The following is a 24,098-nucleotide window of genomic DNA, read 5'->3' as shown; positions in this document are numbered from 1 at the left end:
AGACAGATATCAGTGCTGTTTTTAAGGGCTTAGAGGGAAAGAGGTTTTATGATTGCCTGGATGATTAATATTGAAATGAAAACACTTCTTGTTGCTTTTGCTCATCAGAGATCACTCTGAACCAACTCTGATGGCTTCACATTCTTTGAAGGCTGCTATTAATCTCTCCCTTGTTCTCATCTAAACAATGTTTCCCAGTAGTTTGGACATTTTGTTTATATATTCTTGAGTCACTATTAAGAGCTTCTGATTGCTCAGACTTCCATCTTGTCCCTCAGTAGGATCTGAGGGCACCCCACCCTTTCTTTTTTGCATAAACTAAATTAAAGCCAGTAACAAGTTCGGTTTTTTCCTCCCTGTTGTAAATCTATGTATTTCCTTCTTACCATCTTACTTTTTGTGGTTTAGGTCTTTGGGGGAAAGCTTTGTCCAAACCCATTACTCTACAGATCAGTAAATTGTGAACTGCTGTGGGGGACAGAGATGAAGCGCCTTGGCCAAAATCATTGTCCACTTGTTTACTCAGCAGATACTAACTGAGCGCCCACTAACAGCTAGGCAGGTTCTCGTCTCTGAGAATATGATGGTGAGCAGGGAGGAGTGATTGGCTTCTGCCCTGTGGAACTTAGAACTCCTGTTGATGAGAGAGGTTAAACAAATAGCCACAAAAAACAAATATACTCCTAGGAATTGAAGTTAGGGACCCAACCAGTTACCTGTAAGCCAGTGTTCATGGCAGCACCATTCATAATAGCTGAAAGATAGAAACAACCCAACTGTCTGTCAACGGATGAATGAAGGATAAGCAAAATCTAGTACTAAATCTAGTACTAAAATAAGAGTTAAGGCTAAAGTATGCATTTGATCTTGGGAGAAAAATGAATGAAGGATAAGCAAAATCTAGTACATAACACACAATGGAATATTGTCTGGACATAAAAAGGATCACTACCTTTGGATACTATATAGAGAGAGTAAATTTAAGGTCCGAGAGCTTGCCTGTCTTGAGCTTGTGGCTTCTCACATCCCATCCATTCTAATTTATCAGGATCTTTCTTCTAGTTCATATGTGCCCTGAATTTAATAGAAACTTTAAATAACTCTGAGCTCATGTCCAAATGGCTTGTTTATGCTTACTCAAGTAGACAGTGATTAAAAAAATACCCACAGCTCATATCTCAAGCCTGTTGAACATCAACAAAATAATTAAAGGGGTCCAGGTATATAGTGTCTCAGTCTTATATGAACTCCGTCTCTTATCTAAAATATGCTATTAATTCGTTTGATGTTACTCAGAGTCTTGACTGCTATGATGGCTGTTGAGTGTGCCTTAGAAGCTGCAGCTCATGTCCATGCCATATTCCAGTTGAGCCAGTCCTGGGGGTCAATCGCAAACCCTGTGATTGTTGGACAGCCGAGCTAGTCTTTGCCCATTTTTAGCAGTTCCACAGTTATTTTTCTCCCAAGATCAAATGCATACTTTAGCCTTAACTCTTATTTTAGTTATGGCTTCATTTCTTTTTGTCAAGTGTCTCCTTAGTTGTATTTATTTGCATTTATGTATTTATAAACCAACACAACTAATTGTTCTGATTGAGAAGCACTATTACGTTTATATGTTTATTCTGTCTCTTAAATCTCTCTTGTGTGTTTTGTGTTTGCTAATTCATTCAGCACATATTTATTGATGCAGAAATTCTGGAAAGAGCAAGAGCTTTGCCTTGTGGCCTCATGCAGGTTTCTTCTACATTTGTAAAATGGGGGTCTAATAATATATTTGTAGGGTATTTACAAAAAATGATACACCATATGTGAAACTTTTGTGTGATGCTCAGTTAATTTTCACTATTTTATTATGAACAGCAGATTCTTTTAAAAAACAGCTGTATTGAGGTTTGACATCTGATAATTAATGATCTGCACAATTGCAGGCATTTAACATGCACCACTGATACATTTTGATGTGGGTATACGAGCGTCAAGCCATCATACCGGCAGTCTTTTTATCTATATACCATGTATTTCTGAGCTGGGTTATAGTGGTGGTAGGAGAAAGGAGTATGTATAGTTTTAAAAACCATCTCCAAATTGACCATTGCTTCTCTTTCTATTTAGTCACAATATTTAATTTATTTTAATTGGATTTGGCAAGAGAGGAAAGTAAGATTTTAGAATGTTTCACAGGAAGGCCTAGCACAACAGTTGAGAAATAGCAGTTCAGGGCAGATCTTCTCATCCTGTGTGCTGTAGATAATAGTCTCACAGTTTTGGGGCTGGGATGGGGGTGTGGGAAAGGGGAACTCCCTGTTTTAGGGATACAGAGGTGAGTCAGATGTAGACCCTGCCCTTCAGCATCTTAGAGTTGAGGAATGGAGGAGCCGAAACTTACCCACAACAACAAATACACTAAGTAGAAGGTTAGGACAGACAAGATGCTGGATCACTTCAGAGGGTGAGATAATTCCTAGCTTGGGGGTAAGCTTCAGTGGGGAAAAGCCATTTATTGCCTGTCTACGGGTGGCTGTGCCAGGTGAGTATGCAGAGCACTTTGGATAGACACAGGCCCTGCCCACTAATAGCTCGAGGCCTGGTACCGTGCAGCCGGGGCCCCAGGCTGAGCGTCAGCCCAGCTTTGTTCCTGGACAGCTTCCAGCATCTTTGCAGAAAGCGTGAGCCTGCAGGATCCTGAGTTTACACACAAGCCTAAATTATCGAATGGCCAGGACACCTCACTGCCTTGCAGGGAAGGGGAAGCTGCTCTGGGATGCTGCTCGGATGATAAAGCTCTCACTCCCCTTCACGTCCCAGGGGGTGCACAGCACATGGCTTGATTACTTCTGGGCCCTGGGCTCATCATCACAGTCGTGTCCGTCATCCTTCTGCTAGCCGCGAATAATGGATGGAATTTAATCAGATTCCCAAGGCGTCTCAGAAGGGGCGCTGGGAAGCCCTGTCCTGTGCTGAGGCGCTGGCCTGTAAGGAACCAGAGTGATCCGTCATGGTGAGACGTATCATGCGCTGTATGAATTCTGACTTATCTTTAAAACGTTCTCGCTCCCCTTGGCTCCCCTTTTAATAGTCTCATTGCAGCCTGTTTATTGTTACAGATGGTACTTTTAAATCAGGCCTTTGGGCTTTCCTTTCCTTCCAAAGGCAGTGTTTGTCTTTTTTATTGGGATGCTGGCAGGGCTGCCTGGAGAACAGCACTCATATGAGATTAAGATGAAGGCTTCAGACCCCCAGGACACCAGGCAGAGAAAATGTCTCTCCTGTGATGGCACCCACTCACACCCGCCAGGGTCTCAGAGAGCACAGTAGCCTCGGTACGTGTGGCGCTGAGGTAGACAGGTGGCCTGGCAGAGTGGAGAAGAGCCGGCCTCCATGGTCACAGGCTAACTTGCCTCTCATGTCCCCTGTTTGTCCACCAGGAAACCAAGGGATGTCAAAAATACCCTCTCTGAGAACCTTGTGTCTGATGCTCCTTATATCTAGGGTATGGACAGATGAGCAAAATATATGGGTAAAAATAAGTAAATAAATAATAGGGGGACAAAGGGTAAAATGAATTGGGTAGATGGAAACACAAGTACTAGGTCAATGAGAGGGAGGGGTGGGGGTGTATGAGTTTTTCTTTTTTCTTTTTACTTCTTTCACTGGATTGGAGTGATGCAAATTTTCAAAAAGTGATACGGTGATAAATATACAACTATGTGATGATATTGTGAGCCATTGCTTTTACACCGTGTATGGGATGTTTTTATGTCAAGAATGTATATTTGTATGATAGTTTTTACAATTAAAAAAAATACCTTCTTTTCTGACCTTATTTCCTCACTTATTTGAAACTTGGGAATAACTTTTACTCCTAGACTTATTGGGACGCTAAAACGTGTGAGGCTAAAACGTGCTAAAAATCCTGGGGTGGGTGCGGGAGCCATGGGGGGAGGGTGGGTTGTCACTGGGCAGTCGCTGAAGGCACACGGCAGTGAAAACCGAAGTCCTCCATGCAGCACACTTACACGGCTTTGATGCCTGCTAGCACTGGAGGACCGCTGACCGAATCCACTCACCTGGTTTTTGTAAATAAACTTTTATTGGCACACAGCCACACTCAGTTATGTGTCTCTGGCTGCTTTCGTGCAACAACAGCAAAATTGAGTCGTTGGGACCAGACCCTGTGGCCCTCAAAGCTGAAGATATTCGCTCTCTGGCCCTTTACAGAAGAAGTTTGCTGACCCCTGAGATGGACGAAAGGAGGGTTTCTGTGCAGCAACCTGGGCGTTTCCGCCACAAGGACTGGAGGATGTGGGGGGTTCTAACTGGGCCCTGCCAGCCTAGGCAGTTCACCCTGTTCTCATTTCTTTTTTAAAAAATATTTTCATTGAGAAACACCCGTACACATGAAGGCCAACCTTATTACACAATCAGTGGCTCTCAGTATCAGCACATAATTGTGTATGTATTCTTCACCATGATCATTTTTAGAACATTTGCATCACTCCAGAAAAAGAAATGAAAAGAAAAATAACTCATACAGCCCATACCCTTTACTCCTCCCTTTCACTGACCACCAGTATTTCAATCTACCCAATTTTTACCCTTTATCTCCCCCATTACTTATTTATTTTTCACCCTCTTTTTTTTTTAACACTCATCTGACCATACCCTGGATGAAAGGAGCATCAGACACAAGGTTTTCACAATCACACAGTCACACTGTAAAAACTATGTAGTTATACAGTCTTCAAGAATCAAGGCTACAAGAATGCAGTTCGGTAGTTTCAGGTACTTCCCTCCAGCCACTCCAGTATACCATAAACTAAAAAGGGATGCCTATATAATGCATAAGAATAACCTCCAGGATAACCTCTTGACTCTGTTTGCAGTCTCTCAGCCACTGAGACTTTATTTTGGTCTCAGTTCTCTCTTCTCCCTTTTGGTCAAGAAGGCTTTCTCCATCCCATGATACCAGGTCCCTGCTCATCCCGGGAGTTCTGTCCCATGTTGCCAGGGAGATTTACACCCCTGGGAGTCATGTCCCACACTGGGGGGGAGGGGTTCTAATTTCATTCTTTTTCATTCAAACCCCTGTACCTTCAATGTATGTTAATAGATTGGTTTGTAGAGGTGAGAACTAAATGACATATATGGAAGCATTATCACAAGGTTTGGCTCGTACAAATGCTTGGTAAATGTTCCCTAGAGTACAATATAAATTTTGCCTGATTCATCCCTGCCACCAGGCATGAGCTATCTGGTCCTGGGCCTGTGTTCCTGGAAATGGGCAAGCTAACAAAGACGCTACCAAATGGCCCCAGCATTTTCTCCTTTGTAAGTTATTATTAATGCTCAGCATGAAGTTGAAGGTTTATTGATGTTTGTCTTCATCACTACTTCTGTACCTGCCAGGAGTAAAGAAGAAACTAGCATTCTAGCATCCATCACATATTTCAGCTGCTGTCAATGTTTGTTGATTTTTGGAAAAGAATTAAAATATTTGCCACGGCTCAAAAGACAGTCCTCAGAAAGTACGTTGCCAGTGGCAGAAAGACCTCTGCAAAGTAAGTCAAACTTAGAAATGGTGAGCTTCACTCAGACTGCGAAAGGGAGAGGATCCAAAGAGATCCTCACTCTGTGTTCTGCCCTGTACGGGACAACAGCAGATGATATGCCTGGGTACAGTGTCTGTTAGTGGTTTATAGAGAAGAACTTGGCCTCCGGCCTCTGATCGTGCTAAGACAGAATTTCCTGGAGTGACCCCACTCCCTTGCCTGTGTCCTTTGGTTGTATCTTGGGAGGTAGTTATGTTCTCAAGTTCCAGGTTTAAATGGTGACATTCCTCTGTAGGCTATGCCAGGCATCTGGTCGGTTGTAGCACTCACTCCTCAGTATTTGTGCCTCAACCCTCTCTGAAACACCAGATAGAACTTTCCTTTCTTTGAATTTCCATGGCCCTTCTCTGCACTTCCTCCAAGCTCTTAATCACACACTGTGATTATTATTAAAAGGTTCAGTATGTATTTCTGATTTCCCTCAATTAGTCTCTTCTGTCTTTGGTGGGTAGGAATTTGATTTTTAATCTCTTTACTCCTAGCCCATAAACCCATTCTCACCACATGGTAGGCGAAGAACAGACGAAGAATTGTTGGTCAAAGCCAAACGGACAGTCAGGCTAACAGTTGATGCAAAGGCAGTGAACTGAAGAGAGCAGCACCTGAAGTGTGGCCTGCCTGTCTCAAATAGGAATCCCACTCAGCTAACGTAACAAGCCACCGAGATAGGCCAGCTGCTGCACTGGGTGCTAAGGAGAAAGTGTAGACCAGTGTCTTGGCCACATGAGTCCAGGGGAAGCAAGGGAGGCACATGAGTGACTGTGACACGTGCTGTCTGACTTCCTGGGTGCCGTCAGCCCTGGCCTGGAGATGGTGTAGGTTATAGTGTGGCTCTCAGCCACACCTTGCTGATCTCGACAGCTCCCATTTCAGAATTTTAACCTCTGATGCTGAGTGTGGCACAAAAATATAATATTGTAATGAATTCACCATTTGGATTTGGCAGACCATACATTCGAGTCACAAGAGCTGTGTTTGTGGTCTGATCTGACCACCTCCTGACAGTGGATACACATTGGCTGTAAAACGTTTATCTGTGCCATGCATTGTCGAGACCCTAGAGGAACAAGGCCAGGTTCCTGCTTTGTGTGGATCTTAAATTCTAATGGGGCAGGAGACACTGGTATTAAGAAAATAAACAAGGTAATTTCAGATGGTAAGTGCTACAAAGGAAATCTGGTAGGATTTTATTTAAAAAAATGAAGGGAAACCTCCTGTGTGAAAGTTCTCTGTCAATAGTAAAGGCTTATCGGTGCCTAGAGAACTGGATATCCATATGCAAAAGAATGAAAAAGCACCCGTATCTCACACCCTATACAAAAGTTAACTCAAAATGGATCAAAGATCTAAACATTAGGTCTAAGACCATAAAACAGTAGAGGAAAATGTAGGGAGATATCTTATGAACCTTATAACTGGAGGCAGTTTTATGGAACTTACACCTAAAGCAAAAGCACTGAAAAAAGAAAGAAAGAAATGGGAGCTCCTCAAAATTAAACACTTTTGTGCATCAAAGAACTTCATCAAGAAAGTAGAAAGACAGCCTACACAATGGGAGACAATATTTGGAAACGACATATCAGATAAAGGTCTAGTATCCAGAATTTATAAAGAGATTGTTCAACTCAACAACAAAAAGACAGCCAACCCAATTACAAAATGGGAAAAAGACTTGAACAGACACTTCTCAGAAGAGGAAATACAAATGGCCAAAAGGCACATGAAGAGATGCTCAATGTCCTTGGCCATTAGAGAAATGCAAATCAAAACCACAATGAGATATCATCTCACACCCACCAGAATGGCCATTATCAACAAAACAGAAAATGACAAGTGCTGGAGAGGATGTGGAGAAAGAGGCACACTTATTCACTGTTGGTGGGAATGTCAAATGGTGCAACCACTGTGGAAGGCAGTTTGGCGGTTCCTCAAAAAGATGAATATAGAATTGCCATATGACCCAGCAATACCATTGCTAGGTATCTACTCAGAGGACTTAAGGGCAAAGACACAAACAGACATTTGCACACCAATGTTTAGAGCAGCATTATTTATAATTGCAAGGAGATGGAAACAGCCAAAATGTCCATCAACAGAGGAGTGGCTAAACAAACTGTGGTATATACATATGATGGAATATTATGCAGCTTTAAGACAGAATAAACTTATGAAGTATGTAACAACATGGATGGACCTAGAGAACATTATGCTGAGTGAGACTAGCCAAAAACTAAAGGACAAATACTGTATGGTCTCACTGATATGAACTGACATTAGTGAATAAACTTGGAATATGTCGTTGGTAACAGAGACCATCAGGAGATAGAAATAGGGTAATATAGGGGGCAATTGGAGCTGAAGGGATACAGACTGTGCAACAGGACTGGATACAAAAACTCAGAAGTGGACAGCACAATACTACCTAACTGTAATATAATTATGTTAAAACACTGAATGAAGCTGCATGTGAGAATGATAGAGGGAGGAGGGCTGGGGACATAAATGAAATCAGAAAGAAAGATAGATGTTAAAGATCAAGATGGTATAATCTAGGAATGCCTAGAGTGTATAATAATAGTGAAATGTACAATGTACAAATTTTAAAAATGTTTTGGCATGAGGAAGAACAAAGGAATGTCATTATTGCAGGGTGCTGAAAATAGATGATAATCAATACTTTAAAATGTCACCTTAGGTGTGAGACTAAAGCAAAAAATGTTTATTTGTTACAAATTTAGATTTTGACTAGAGCATTTCCTAATGTAACTCATGTAGATAGTTTGATTGAATGTCATAAGTACTTGGATTCTCAGGTAGCACATAAGATTTTGTTGGTTTGTCCAGAGTGATCCCCCGATGAATCCCAGAATGATTTGATCAGTGACTGGAAAAGTATTTGCAAGCCCCCTTCAGGGAATGGTGAGAGTGGGGAGAAATTCAACTTCCCCAAGTTGAATTCTGGATATTCTCACAAGCAGTGTGGACAACTAAACTGAGCCCCCAGTCTTGGGGTTTGTTCACATGAAACTTAACCCCACAAAGGATAGGTCAAGTCTACTTAAAATTTAGGCTTAAGAGTCACCCCCAAGAGAGCCTCTTTTGTTGCTCAGATGTGGCCTCTCTCTCCAGCCAACATGACGACCAGTCTCACCACTCTCCCCCTCTCTGCATGGGACATGACTCCCAGGGGTGTGGACCTTCATCCTGGAATGAGCTGAGGCTCAGCATCAAAGGACTGAGAAAAACCCTAGAATGAGCTGAGAATTAACATTGAGAGGACCTTCTTGACCAAAGGGGAAAGAGTGAAATGAGACTAAGTGTCAATGGCTGAGAGATTCCAAACAGAGTTGAGAGGTTATCCTGGAGGTTATTCTTATGCATTAAGTAGATATCATCTTGTTGTTCAAGATGTAGCAGAGAGACTGGAGGGAACTGCCTGAAAATGTAAAGCTGTGTTCCAGTAGCCATGTTTCTTGATGATGATTGAACAATGATACAGCTTTCACAATAAGACTCTGTGAATGTGAAAACCTTGTCTGATGCTCCTTTTAGCTACTCTATCAACAGGAGAGTAGAACATACAGAATAAAAATAAATAATAGGGGGAACAAATGTTAAAATAAATTCAGTTTGAAATGCTAGTGGTAAATGAAAGCGAGGGGTAAGGGGTATGGTATGTATAGTCTTTTTTTTCTCTATTATCATTCTATTTCTTTTCCTGTTGTCTTTTTATTTCTTTTTCTAAATCGATGCAAATATACTAAGAAATGATGAATATGCAACTATGTGATGATATTAAGAGTTACTGATTGTATATGTAGAATGGAATGATATCTTAATGTTTTGTTTGTTAATTTTTTTTTAATTAATAAAAAAAGTTTAAAAAAAATAGTAAGGGCTTATCATTTTTGCCAGTCACACGTAAGCCCCTGCAGCCAGCTGGCAGGTCTTTGATTGGTCCTGTAAGCATTTGGGGTTGTGTACCTCATGCCTTCCTGCCTTGTTGGTTCCTCCATTGACTTGCCCTGTCCTCCATTTCCACTTATATGACTTTAGTTTTTGGCTCATCTTTGCATATCTTGCTGAATGTAAAGCAGTACTCTATACATAGTGAGTTTGTGATAAATGGCTGAGTTGGTATGGAACAGGGTAAAAGAACATAACATCTCAGAGAAGGGAGAGAAATCTGATTACAGAAGTAAGAAAGACTCTGTGGAGGTTGTAGGACAGTATTGCACAAAAGGACATGGTAGCCATGGAGAGATGGAAGGGAGCTGGGGTGTGTAGAAAGGACAGCCGAACAGCATGTGCTGTTCCAGGTGTGCTCAGGCATGAATCCCAACTTGGTTATTTACTGATATGAGACCTTCTGCAAGTAGTATAAGTCTCTAAGCATTTTCTCAGCTCCACGTGGGGATAATAATACCACCCATATCCTAGGGTTGTTGTGTGGATAAAGTGAGATAATACGTGGAGAGCCTTTATTTCAATCGCTGGCAGGCAGAAATCATTACATAAGTAGCAGCTCTTACTGAGTTATGGTGGTCGGCATTTCAGGTACCAGGTGTGTTGTTTCCCTCATTGTGGAGTGCGGCAAGTGAAGGCAAGGCCCCCTCCGGGTCCCTCTGAACCCGATGCCTATTAATGTCACTGTTATCAGAGAATGTTCCCCAGCCTGGCAATGTACTCTGAACCAACAGGACCAGCCAAGTGAGGGGATGGATTAATGCAAATACATCACTCAAGCTGGAAAAATAACCCAGGACAGATAGTGAGTGCCCCCAGACAATATTACAAATGATAGCTTCACCTGACTCGTGTTGTATTTTATATTCATGGGGTATTTTCTTAAGGAACAGAAAATATGTTTAGTAGAAAAATTGCAACCTTTTACGTAGTAGGATTTCTTCATACTATAAGCAATTCATGCAAAACAGATGCCTGGGGAGTGATAACTTTGGTACACCTGTGGATTTGGTGGTTATATTTCATTTTGCCCACCCTCCAGTTCTTGCAGACAATCTGAAATCCAACCCTGGAATTAAGTGGCAGTATTTCAGTTCAGAAGAAGGAATTTTCACTGTCTTCCCAGCACATAAATTCCGGTGTAAGGGCAGCTACGAGCACCGCAGTAGGTACGTTACCTTGCTTGCTAAAGCCTTCGTTGTTGCTTAAGAATAGTCAGTACAACATACAGACTCCTTATATGCACAACAGCTCTGTCTCTAAACTGTGTATTCAGGAACTTGCACTGACTTAGTTCTGAAATGATTCCACCATTTATTCAGTGTGGCTGCAGAAATGCTAGGGTAGGATGAATGATCAAGTCCAGTGCTTTTCTAGAACTATGTAAACAAGCCAAATGAAACAAGGTACTTACTAAAGAAATTAAATTGTTGGAAGCTCCTAAATTGTTTTGAGCTTCACACATCTTTCTTGAGACATATGATGGTGTTTTCTCTATGGTTACACTCTGGAAGATTTGATAATGTATCTCAGAAGAGAAACCTTCCCTTTTCTACGATTACATTCTTGGCCAGAGTTTTGAAATTTACATGCAAATTTCAGCTAGCTTAGAAATTGTGGAGTTGTCCAGAAAGCATTGGATTAACAATCAGTAGCATCTTGCTTTTGTCACGGAAATGATTTGAGATTATTCCACTTAGCCCAAAGGCACAGTGGTGAGATAATTTCTATGGCAAATTTCTGTCAATTTACAGAACCCCCTATGCAAAGTGAGTTTCCTTTTGAATTCTGAGGGTTTCCTTTTTGCAGTAGTGTCTCATATTTAATGCCAAAACATCTGAAGCCAGTGCCGAAGTACCTACTTTTTATGCCTTTAGTTGGGAGTCTAAACTAGCCACCTTCATCTTTACTTTGAATCATGTCTAGGATTTCCCCAAGGAAAACACTTCTTATGCTTTCCATAGAGAGTCATTTCTATTATTTACGTAATTTCTTCAATTTCCCCTTAAGCAACCTGGTGGAAACTTGGTGTCTTAGAGACTAAAATGATCATGACCTTTGGGTTCTAGTTGGACTCACCTGTCACAAGAGCAAAAGACAGTATGAGCCTTCTACTTTTTTGTTTCTGAGCAGATATATTTAAATGCCATGTTTCTTTCAATGAAATGCCCGCAAGCAATAGTCCAAAAGGAGAGCATTCACAAATCAGTACTTACCTGCACCAGACAACTGGAAAGGTTTTTATATAAATCTCCACCCCAAATCTGTGTTAAATCAATTCTTCAACATCTCCTCTCTTGGCTAAGTAATCTGCATTCATCTCATTCATTGCATTCTCTTCTCTTTATTTGTCTTAATTTGCTTCCCCCGTCTCCTGTGCAAGTTTGGTTTATCCCTTTAAAGTTGTAGAGCAGATTTCAGATCAAAGCAACATGAGAAAGGAACTGGTATCTACCAGTTGCACTGTGAGGACATCTCCTGGTTCATAGATTGAATGTTCTACTTACTTATCCCACTAAAGAAGTTTAGTGTGATATTGTGACAAAGCTGATGCATATTCTGCTTTTCATATACATGAGCTGAGTTGGAAAGAAGAAAGTGCATCATTTTGAAGAAAATCCTCTCACCTAGTTACAGTAACCTTAGAGGACTTGAAAAGTTAAATATTTGACCTACTAATCATGTAGGGATGGTCAGATTTACTTTTCTTTTCCCTGTTTGACTTCTGAAGCCACCTCTTCTGGATTCTTTTTATCTCATTTTTCTACTAGCTCAGTGATATTGACTAGAAGAAGAAAAAAACAGCAGTAGTACTTTAGGATTAGTGCGTGACTTTTGGCTTGAGTATAATTAGTGTAAACTCAGCCGGATTTTGAATCTCTTTTTTGGTACTTTACCTACATTTCTTCATTCGTGCCCAGGCTTTTGTGACTCAACAAGCATCTAGCATTTCACAGAAAAATCTGGCGTCTTCAGGATATCAATAAGGGAGAGCATTCTCTTGAGGCTGATTTGCTTTCTTAAGCTCTCCCTAATTTGTTCCAGCTTTAAAGCTGTGAATAGGACCTCATTAAACCTCTTCTCACAAACCCTGCACTGCACATTTTCAGAAGGCTGCTTTGATGGAAGGCATCTCTCCTTTGGGCTTGCCTCCCAGCCCCCTCCCTTAATGTTGCCAAATAAAAACCTGGCAAGAAGAGTGGCTATGGCAGGCTTGGACAGAAATTGTTGACTGTTTTAAACACTCAACTAAGGGGTCTTTAGTGACCAGCCTGTGTGAATTAGGAATTACTTCGGTATAGGAAGGAAAAGTCCACCTTAGTGGGAACCTTTGTTTGGAGAGAGATAGACCAAACTGATAATCGATGCAGAGCTGCTTAGCATGCTACAGGTTTAGGCTGCTTCACTCTGAACAAGCCCCTGCTCTGGAGATCTGCACAGAAGAACCCAGCACTGGCAGGAGATCAGTTTTTTCCCTAACACGGTGTAGTCAGAGGGACCATGAGTTCCTTTTCCCATAGTGGAATGGTGGAGTGTCATCGAGTAGCATTGCCAAGTATAGCAGAGAAGGTTGGCTTTCATTGGGCCAAAGAACCAGCCTCCCAAGGGGGTTGCTTCTTAAAAAGCTTCCTCTGATTGCTGTAATCTTTAGAGGATACAAGTTTCTGTTCCCTCTTCTGCAGACACATTCTGTCATCTTGAGGTTTCATTTTCAATGCATCAATATATGCTTCCATGCTGACCTCTCCATCCCTGTGCTGCCTGTGGAAAAAATCAAATGCTAACACCTCATTACTATTCACAAAAATGTTGAGTTGAAGTTCCCTACCTAAACCAGGCCTAATCCCAGAGAACTTCTCTTCCATCTAGACCCATCTACGTCTCCACAGTCCGGCCACAGTCGAAGCACATAGTGGTGATCCTGGACCACGGGGCTTCCGTCACAGACACTCAGCTCCAGATTGCCAAGGACGCCGCCCAGGTCATCCTCAGTGCCATCGATGAACACGATAAGGTGACCACAGTGACCCTATGGTGCTGGGTCCTCGCTGAATGCCTTTTTATAAGCATTTCATATTTCATGGTATATTTTCTTTTTTAATCCATCTTTAAAATTGGGAAAGGAGAGTAGTGTAGTTTTTATTCTCATATTTGAGGAAGCAGTTGCCAGTCCTAGTTCCAGAGTCTCTTCTGCTCACCACCACCACCACACCAAGTCTCACACTTCCTCTGTGACTTCTGCTAAGGCCTCCTCTAATTAGCTATGACTTTCCCACTGGCAGTTTGTGAGGAGAATGTGTTTTCATTTGTAAAAGCTGCTGGAATGCAATATACCAGAAATGGAATGGCCTTTAAAAGGGGGAATTTATTAAGTTGCAAGTTTTCAGTCCTAAGGCCATTAAAATGTCTAAAGTAGGGCATCCAGGGAAAGATAACTTGATTCAAGAAAGGCCAATGGGTCCAGAACACCCCAGTCAACTGGAAAGGCACATGGCAACTACTGCTAGCTCTCTCTACTCATTTTATAGGGCTCTTCCAGGGGCATTTTCTTTATGCATTTCCAAAGTTCTCTGGTTCTGTGGACTCTGTTGATTCTGAAGCTTTTCCCAAAATGCTTCCCTTTTAAAGGGCTCCAGTAAGCAACCCCACCTTGATTAGCTAGAGACACATCTTTATGAAAACCATCTAATCCAAAGTTACCACCCCAAATTGGGTGGGTCACATCTCCATGGAAACAATCAAAAGGTTGCACCCAGCAATATTAAATGAGAATTTAAAAACTTGGCTTTTCTGGAGTACATGACAGCTTCAGACTGGCACATTCCACCCTTTGGACCCCAAAAAGTTATGTTCTTTCCAAATTCAAAATACATTGATTCCATCGTAGTATTACAAAGCCTTAAACTATTTAGGTAACAATATAGGTTGAAACCAGTACAATGGGTGGGCAACAGTGACTCATTGGCAGAGTTCTCACCTGTCATGCCAGAGACCTGGGTTCGTTTCCCAGTGCCTGCCCATGTAAAAAAATAAAAAATAATAAGTAAATAAATAAAATATCAATCATTCAAGTATAATGTCTCATCAAAGCTGATTTTCTTCAGCCTCTGCACCTGTAAAACTCAGAACAAGCTTTCTGCTGACAATATACAAAGGAGGGACAGTCATAGGATACATATTCCCATTTCCATTGGGAGAGATTAGAAAGAACATAGGGGTCACTGGGCACAAACAGTTCCGAAAACCTGCAGGGCAAACTCCATTAGATTTCAAAGTCTGAGAGTCATTTAACCCTCAGCTTTAGAAAGTGGCTGTCCCACCCTTTTCAAAGGCCTCTTCAGTGGCCCTGCTCTCTCCAAATGCTGGCGTGGAGTTTGCAACCTTGGGGAACATTGGGGACACTACCGTTCTCTTGGCTCCACCCTCTCTAAGCATTGTGGCAACACCTGGGGTCTCTGCCATCTCTGGGGCACATGCTCAACCCCTCTAGAACAATGGGGTGGCAGCCAGGCTCTCCCCGATCCCCAAAGAATGTGCTCCACCCTCTCTGAGGCCTCGGACACAACTCTTCCAGAACATTGAGGTGGAAGGCCCACCCTTCTGCCTTCAGAGCAAACTCTGAATGCTTGGGTGAGGGTCTGGTCTCCTGGCCCAAGGTTTCTTGTCCTCAGACCTTAGTTTCCATGGTTCTGTCTCTGAAGTTATTTTTCTTTCAGTCTGTCACTTTTCTGTCCCCTTTAGCCCAAAGTGGCAGTGGTTCCATATGTTCAGATCCTGCAATACTCTTGTTGGTTTTCTATGCAGTACACTGGGATCATGCCCATCAGACAGAAGGACATTCCACAGATCCTTCCTGGATAACTCCATCTCCAAGCTTGGCTTTTTCTGAAATGGCTGACTGTTTCCATGTTTGGTTAAATCCTCATGTGGGGCACTATTCTCTTGGGTTTCCCTTTCTGGAAGCCCAGAATTTTCTAGACCATCACTTTCTGGTTTCGTTGTATCCAAGAGTTTAGTTCTCAGTATTTCTCTTCCCTGTCCCATTTCACTATAAGCTGCAAAGAGAAGCCAGACTACCTTTTCCACATTTATTTTGAAATTTCTTCAGCTAAGTATCCTTGGTCACCGCCTTTAAATTCTAATTTCCATCGAACAGCAGTACTAAATTTGGCCAAATTATCTGCCATTTTAAAACAAGGGTGCCTTCGTTCCAGTTTGCAAGGACACATTCATCATTTCTGTCTAAGGCCTTATCAGAAGTATCTTTAGTGTGCACATTTCTGCCAACAGTCTCATCAAAGCATTCTAGGCCTTCTCTGTCAAGCTTCTCACAACTCTTCCAGAACCTTCCCCTTATCCATTTAAAAAGCCATTCCAACATGTTTGGTATTTGCAAACCACAGCAGAACCCCGCTTCTTCAGTATCAAAATCTGCTTTAGTTTGTAAAAGCTGCCAGAATACAATATACTAGAAACAGACTGGCCTTTAAAAAGGGAAATTAATTATTAAGTTGCAATATCACATTCTAAGACCATTAAGATGTCCAAACTAAGGCATCCAGAGAAAGATACTTTGATTCAATAAAGGCTGATAGGTCCAGAACACCTGTCAGCCGGAAAGGCATGTGGTGACATATGCTAATTTTCTTTTTGCATTTCATAAGGCTTCTTTTGGGGCCTTTTCCTTCTGCATCTCCAAAGGTCTCTGGCTGAGTGGGCTCTGTTGGCTCTGAGCTTTTTCCAAAATGGTTCCCACTTAGGAAACCCACCTTGAATGGGTGGAGACGCATGTCCATGGAAACCATCTAATCAAAGTTAACCCCCCACAACTGAGTGGGTCCCAGCTCTTTGGAAACAGTCAAAGAAATCCCACCCAACAATATTGAATGAAGATTAAAAGACATGGCTTTTCTGGGCTACACAACAGATTCAAACTGGCCCAAGAAGTGAGGGGGAAGGAATGGAAGCTTGAGGTTTATTAATCTCCAGCATAGCTCAGATAGAGGTGTGTTTACAGGCGACAATAATCTTTGCCTGTGTACATTTTCTGCTTCATCATTTTGAGTTTCCAACTCCAAACGTTTTGCTCACTAACCCAGTATCTTAATGCATGTACCCCATACTCCCCCCCACCCCAAGTTTGAAAAACTTGCTAAGTTTATTCTCAGCTTGAACTAAGTATCCTTGTTTTCTTAAATGTTATTTATGAGCCGCATACTGTGGACTTCATCTTGAACAAAAACCAAATGCTAATTTGCTGATACTGTTTTTCTCTTACCAGTTCTCACCAATCTTTTTCAAAATTGATAGATTTATGCCTCAGGCATTTGTTTTTAAACTCCCAGAATCTGTTCTGTAGGACTTTTCATTCTTCAGGCTTTTCTGGAATGTTTAAAAGCCTTTAAATGATAGAATAACAAGGTTTTCTTTCTTTCCTCAAGATTTCTGTGCTGACTGTGGCAGACACCGTCAGGACTTGCTCCCTGGACCAGTGCTATAAGACCTTCCTCTCTCCAGCCACCAGTGAGACAAAAAGGAAAATGTCCACCTTTGTCAGCAACATCAAGTCTTCAGACAGTCCTACCCAGCACGCAGTGGGATTTCAAAAGGCATTTCAGCTAATTCGAAGCACAAACAATAACACAAAGTCCCAAGCCAGTAAGTACATCATCTTGGGAGACTTTTGAACATAATAGTTCAAGATAGTGTAGGAATATATTGTAAATTGATGGATACAACTATGTTAAGAGGGATTTATATAAAATTGATTAGGGATAAAATTTTTATGGATGGTTGTAATGATCATCTAATACTAGCATCTTGCTAGATTTTCTCTCTTTTTTATTTTCCCCCCCCATCAAAGGTGCTCTTCACTCCCAGAATCTTCTCTTCTTCCTGCCCCCTTATTTAGAGCAGATCCCCATCTCTTTCCCCAGGGAATATCCATAACCTTTTTCATGTTAATTGTCAGCCTGGTCTCCTCATTGACTGGGAGCTGATGGCTGCTCTTGTGCATTTGCACTCAGGAATTCTTCCCTTGATCCTTCCCTCTTCTAGCCAGCTGTCATTTAGATGAGCATGGCCATCAAATGTACAAAAGCACTCTAATTTAATTTTCATGTGTTAAAGAAAATCTGGAATTGGGATGCATGCTAAAGGAAAGGATATTTGAGATGGGATTCATGCTTTGAAACTACTGAAAGAAATGTCATTTTTCCCTTTCATATTTGAAAATCTGTTTGTAGTTTTGAGTTTTTATTTTTCAGAAAATTAATGTTTCTTATTAATAAATGTAAAGAAATCATTTTCAAGCTGCTCACTGCCTCTACATTAAAACTGCAATAGCTTTGGTAAAATTCAAAGCCCAGTATTTGGCACTTTGTGGGCCTCAAATAAAAAAGCGGCTGTAATTGTGCCTGCAGATGACCTCAGATGGCATACTTGTTTTCTGTTGCTGCGTGACACATTACCATAAACTTAGTGACATAGGAAGACATCCATTGGTTATCTCTGGGGTCAGGAGTCTGGTGCGGCTTCACTGGGCCCTCTGTTCAGGGTCAGACGTGGCTACACCGAGGTGACAGATGGGGCACTGGTCTCATCTGAGGCCCAGTACCTTCGTCCCAGCTCACATGGTAGCTGACCGAATTCATTTCCTTGCAACGGTAGAATTCATGGTTGCTTGCTTCCTCAAGGCCAGCAGGAGCGCGTCTCTTCTGCTTCAAGTCTCTGGTTTCATACAGGACTTGGACCCTCTTTTCAAGGGCTTGTCTGATTGTAAGCTGACTTACCCAGGGCATTCTCCTTTTGGTTAAGTCAAAGTCAACTCTCAGTAATAGAATATTTTACTTAGAATCATAAGACTAAATGAGGAAACTCAGAGTTCCCTTTTAGACCAGTCTTATAGGTTTGTCTAGGAATTATCACACAGTGGGGGGGATATATATGATAGCTTCTTTCACACTGTAGATTGGATTCATGGTTTATCTGTAGTCCCCTCAGTAGGAGGTCAAGCTGTAATTTTTTTTCTAGCCTAAAATGAGATTATTTCGTGTCCTAATGAAATTTGCAGGAGTTTATTTACAACAAGGAAAAAAATATTGACATCTAATTTTTTTTTAACATTTTTTATTGTGAAATATGGCATGTATACAAAAAAGCAATAAATTCCAAAGTACTTTCCAAAAGCAGCTATAAAACAGATTTCAAAGTTTGGTATGGATTACAGTTCCACAATTTCAGGTTTTTCCTTCTAGCTGCCCTAAGACACTGGAGACTAAAAAGAAATAACAATATAATGATTCCGCAGTCATACTCATTTGTTAAATCCTAACTTCTCCTCTTTTATAATTTCTCCTTCTCCTTTGATCCTTCTCCCAGTCTTTAGGGATATTTGGGTTATGCCCATTCTAACGTTTTTCATGTTCAAAATGGGTGTAGCCAATATGGGATGGGGGATGGAACTGGTTGATGTTCTTAGAGAAACTGGCACCTCTGGGTTTCAGGACTCATCTCACCTAGAAACCATATGAAGATTTTAGATTTCCGTAAAGTAACTTAGTGGGTGCAACTTTTGTAGGATCTCAGGGTGCTCAGTGATCTTTAGGGTTAACAGAAATGATGCTGATTGGGTATTGGCAAACTGTGGCAATTAGCAGTATCTAGATGAAACTTGCATAAGAGTAGCCTCCAGAGTAGCTTTTGGACTCTAATTGAACTCTCTTAGCCACTGATACCTTATTTTGCTACATTTCTTTTTCCCCTTTTGGTCAGGATGGCATTGTCAATCCCACAGTGCCAGGGCTAGGCTCATCCCTGGGAATCAAGTCCCACGTGGTCAGGGAGACTTTATCCCTGTATGTCATGTCCCCCGTAGTGGGGAGGGTAATGATTTTCCTTGCAGTTTGAATTAGAGAGAGGCCACATCTGAGCAACAAAGGAGGTTCTTTGCTACAGAAATAAGTTTCATAAGAGCAAGACTCAAGATCAAGGGCTTGGCCTATTAACTTGAGATTGGCATCTAATTTAAGACAATAATATTCCTAAACTTATGGATATTTAATTTCATATTGGCATTCATTTCCTAAGCTCTGATGACTAATATTGCAATTTAAAATCTCACTTAGTGTTCATTTAGAGATTTATTCAAGCACAAAACTGTCTTTAAAACTTGCTTGGGTATTAAATCTTAACAGTGACCAAGAGATAGAAATTTTGAATGCATTTACTTCTTTGAGTTAAATTTTATTCAATACAGTTGTCTACCGCATTGATACAATATAAATTGACTCCTCAATTCTAAACAGTAAAATATCCTACAAAATCTAAAATGGAAATTTAGAAACTGAAAGAAATTCAAGCATTGTATCTTCTTCATTGTTAGGATAGTTTTAGAAGGGTAATCCTGTTTGTTGTCTGTACAACAAATCATTCCAATGCTTAGTAGCTTCAGTCAACAAACTTTTATTATAGTTTCCATAAGTCAGGAATCTCGGAACAGCATAGCTAGGTGCCTCTGGCTCAAGGTCACTCATGAGATTTCCAACAAACTGTCAGCCAGGGCTGCTAGCATCTCACAGTTTGGGGGAAGGTCCATCTGTAAGCCCACTTGCATGGTTGCTGGTAGAATTCATTTCTGAGGGCCTCAGTTCTTTGCCTCTGCATTAGACAGCTCACAATTTGGTAGCTGCTTCCCAGTGAATGAGAGGGCATCCAAAGCTAAAACCATGGTCTTCTAGCACCTGTCACCTCTGCTGCATTCTGTTCACAAAAAGTTACCAGTCCACACTCGAGGGAAGGCAACTATACCAGGATATGACTAACAGAAGATGACCTTATTGGGGGGTTAGCTTTGAGGTTGCTGTTTTGGTTTGCTAATGCTGCTGGAATGCAATATACCAGAAATGGGTTGGCTTTTATAAAGGGAACTTATTAAGTTACAAGTTGCAATTCTAAAGCCATGAAGATGTCCAAATTAAAGGACCAACAAGAGGTTACCTTCTCTCAAGAAAGGCTGATCATGTCCAGGTTTTCTCTGTCACATGGGGAGGTACATGGTGATATCTGCTGTCCTTCTCTCCCAGCTTCTGGGTTGAGATGGCTCTCTCAGCTCTTTCTGCATCTCCAGACATCTGTCACTTAACCTCTCTGCTCCCTGTGTCACCTCTGAGTTCTCTCTCATAAAGCACTCCAGGAAAGGATTAAGACATACCTTGAATGGGGGTTCAGATCTCCATGGAAGCAATCTAATCAAAAGGTCCCACCCAAAATAGGTCTACCCCACAAGACTGGACCAAAAAAACATGGCTTTTGGGGGATACATAACATTTTCAAACTAGCAGTTTTCTACCACAGTAACTATAAAGCACCCATCAATGAAATGACAAGAATAGGAAACTAAAGAAATATAGCATATGATATATCACAAAAATATTTATTTCTCAAAAAAGATATTTGTATGTAATGTGTCCTAAAAATACATAGAAAAAGAACCAAATAATATCAGATTAAAAAGATTATATGCAATTTCAGCTCTCTTACCTTCTCTTCTTCTATGAAAGCCATCATTCAGTCTCTGCTTAAGTATCTCTGGTAGCAGGAAATTCATCATTCTTATTTTTGAGTAGGTCTATTTGGCAGAAAGTGCTTCACACTGAGCAAAAATTACTTCTCAATTTTTTTGCCCATCAACCCTATTTGGAGAAGAGCTTTAATCTTGAGTTAAAGATTTGTTTTATGTTTATTGTGGTTTCTTCTCTCTTTTCCCATTTTTGCCAATTACCCTTTTATTTAGATAAAATGTAAGTACTATCATTATCCCCATTTTATAGGTAAGAACATTCAGGTGCAAGGAGGTTAAGGTATTTGCCTAAATTTCCCAGACATAGCTTGTAAGGAACACAGGCAGTTTGAATCTAATTTCCATATTCTTACTGCTATACTACACTAGTGAGTTGTTTTTTGGTTTTGGGGTGTTTTTTCTTTTTTTCTTTTTTTTTTTTTTGCATGGGCAGACAGTGGGAATCGAACCCAGGTCTCCAGCATGGCAGGCGAGAACTCTGCCACTGAGCCACCATGGCCCACCCTACACTAGTGAGTTTTTAAAATTGAAAATGTCTCCAGAGATTTTTAGTATAGGGGCAAATAACCTTCTTTGTCTCAAGAGCTCCTGGAAGAAAAATCTAAAGCCTGTCCCACAAATGGATGTTGGCAGTGGTGATATTGAGTCACTAAGGAAAGCCTAAACCTTCCCATTTCAGAAAACAAGAAAGATTTTCATTTGCGATTGTTCAATTATCCCGACTCTAGGTGCCTAAAGCAATCACATTTATCAGATCTACTTATTGGGAGCATCTCCACCTGGTACGGGAGAGATGAGGCCTCGCCCTCTGTGAAGGGCAGATGGTAGAGTCACAGTAGCAGGGAGCTGCAGGCCAGTGCAGAAATGGGAAAAAAAAAAATAGGAACAGTGGCGGGGCAGATCCTTTAGCTGGGAAAGCATCAGAGAAATGAAAAAGAAAACAGAACTCTTTGCTGCCTTTAGGTAAAATCTCAATGTATAGTTCAATTTGTACGTTTTTGTTTAGATACAGACATGGCTATAATTTACCTGTCAGCTGGCATTACTTCAAAGGACTCTTCTGAAGAAGATAAAAAGGCTACTCTCCGCATCATCAATGAAGAAAATAGCTTTCTAAACAACTCTGTAATGATTCTCACCTATGCCCTCATGAATGGTAGGTAGTGGTTTGAGATTTTTTTCTTCTAGATGAAAGTTTCCTCTAAGTATATGCTGCTTGAAAAGAATGAACCATACCAGTGTGCTTTGATGAAATGTATGAGAAGAGGCAGCCAAGCAGCTTCCTGCCCCCTGAGCTAATTGTTGATATTCAGGGCATGTGTTAGTGTGTTAGGATCTTCCTTTCTCTTCACCTCTCGACAGCCACTGCTCATTTCTAAACCTTCTCCAGGTGTGTGGTCTTGCAGAGGCTTTTGTATGGCTCAGTCTTGATTGGTTCTATTCATATTTTAGGATTATCTAAGCATGTGATGCTGTGTGGAGCTTATTAATGTATCTCATTGGCTTAAGCTGCAGGAAGCCAAATCATTGCCCTACATACCCCAGACTGCAAATAGCACGTTTTCCTGCAGAATCACCACCTCACACATGCTTCAGCCACTTTCTCTGCCTTAGCTCTCCTAGCTGAAAAAATAGAGATAAGAATTATCTGATTCACAGGGTTGTTTCGAGAATTGGGTTTAATGTATAGTAATGCCCAGGACAGTGTCTGGCACTGCAAGTGCTCATTAAATGGTGATAGTTGATTTTCTTCCTGTTAAATGAGACAGTGTATGTGCAAGGGCTTAGTAAACTGTCAGATTTGAGGACATGCTAAGTCTCTTTCCTTCTGCTGTCCTACTCACCCTCCACTGTGAGTACAGCCCAGTCTTCTGGCCTCTCTGCTGTGTTGTGTCTCCCCACTTGTTAACGCTTCGCTCCTCTTCTAGAGCATCTTCATCAGCCCTCTTTCCCTTAGCATTCAGTGGCTGCATTTTCTTTTATTTAGATGCTATGTTATAATCCCACAGCCCTTGAAACCTCGAGTCTTTTATTTCACTTCTCCACTTCCGAATCTCCATGGAGAGCTCTGTGGGTTAGGGGCAGTGGTTCTCATATTTGAATGTGCTAGGGATCACATGGGAACTTTTAAAATGCACACTCCCAGCATGGCCCTTAGGTTTCAGACTCCCTTAGGTGGGATCCAGGAAACTTTCAGCCAGAGTGAGTTTTTTTCCATGTTTTTCAGGGCAGGGGGCTGGTGCATGGCCAGGAATTGAACCCAGGTCTCCCACATAAAAGACGAGCATTCTACCACTGAACCACCCATGCACCCTTTCCATGTTTTTGGCCCACACATGGAAGGGAAAACGTTGGACTCTGATGTCCAGTGATCCTGTCTCCATTCCCTAACAGTGTGGTTTATGGCAAGTTATTATTCTCTTCAGGCCTTGGTTTAATCTATAAAATGAGAATAGTTGAATCGATTTCATAGAGTTATGGTGATAATCAATAAATAAAATATGATGTGTTTTAAGTTCTTAACATAGTACCTGGTAAATAGTAGATCCTGAAGGCCAGCTGCAGGAATGAGCAGATGACTGTGTGCTCTGGTGCCAGGTAGCATACCTGAGAGTGGAGGTGCTTCTCCACCCACTCCGGCCCAGGCCGGCTCCCCTGTCCAGTCCCCTGTGTCCCCAGCATCTTGTGCTTATTTCTCCTAAACTTGTCTCCCATATACTGTGGGGATGTGTTCACTTATTATTCTCTGTTCCTTCCCCCCTCCACTTTCCACAAGAGTGTGAGCTTCTCCGGCATGAACCATGTCTTAATTTTCCTTTGAATTCTGAACAGAGCTGAGCCCAGCTGAGGTGGCCAAGGATGGGTGACCTGTTTTTTCTCAAGGACACATACTATTGAGTGTCACCGTTGGTTGCCTATGGCTCTTTTCTCTGGTTTAG

At 41.4% G+C, this 24,098-nt stretch overlaps 1 protein-coding gene across 2 annotated transcripts in view; it reads left to right on the top strand.

The window, feature by feature from the left end:
- CACHD1 (cache domain containing 1) overlaps window positions 1-24,098 on the top strand; it is a 222,435-nt gene that overhangs the window by 154,935 nt on the left and 43,402 nt on the right. For both annotated transcript variants that reach the window (XM_077120712.1, XM_077120713.1), the window contains exons 5-8: window positions 10,621-10,747; window positions 13,449-13,593; window positions 17,021-17,237; window positions 22,166-22,315. In XM_077120712.1, the coding sequence (XP_076976827.1) occupies window positions 10,621-10,747; window positions 13,449-13,593; window positions 17,021-17,237; window positions 22,166-22,315 (639 nt within the window). The remainder of the gene's footprint in view (window positions 1-10,620; window positions 10,748-13,448; window positions 13,594-17,020; window positions 17,238-22,165; window positions 22,316-24,098) is intronic.

Source organism: Tamandua tetradactyla, chromosome 11 (genome assembly GCF_023851605.1).
Source record: "Tamandua tetradactyla isolate mTamTet1 chromosome 11, mTamTet1.pri, whole genome shotgun sequence".
Lineage (NCBI taxonomy): Eukaryota > Metazoa > Chordata > Mammalia > Pilosa > Myrmecophagidae > Tamandua > Tamandua tetradactyla.
Note: the sequence above shows the minus strand (reverse complement) of the source record. Positions and strands in the feature narration are given on the sequence as shown.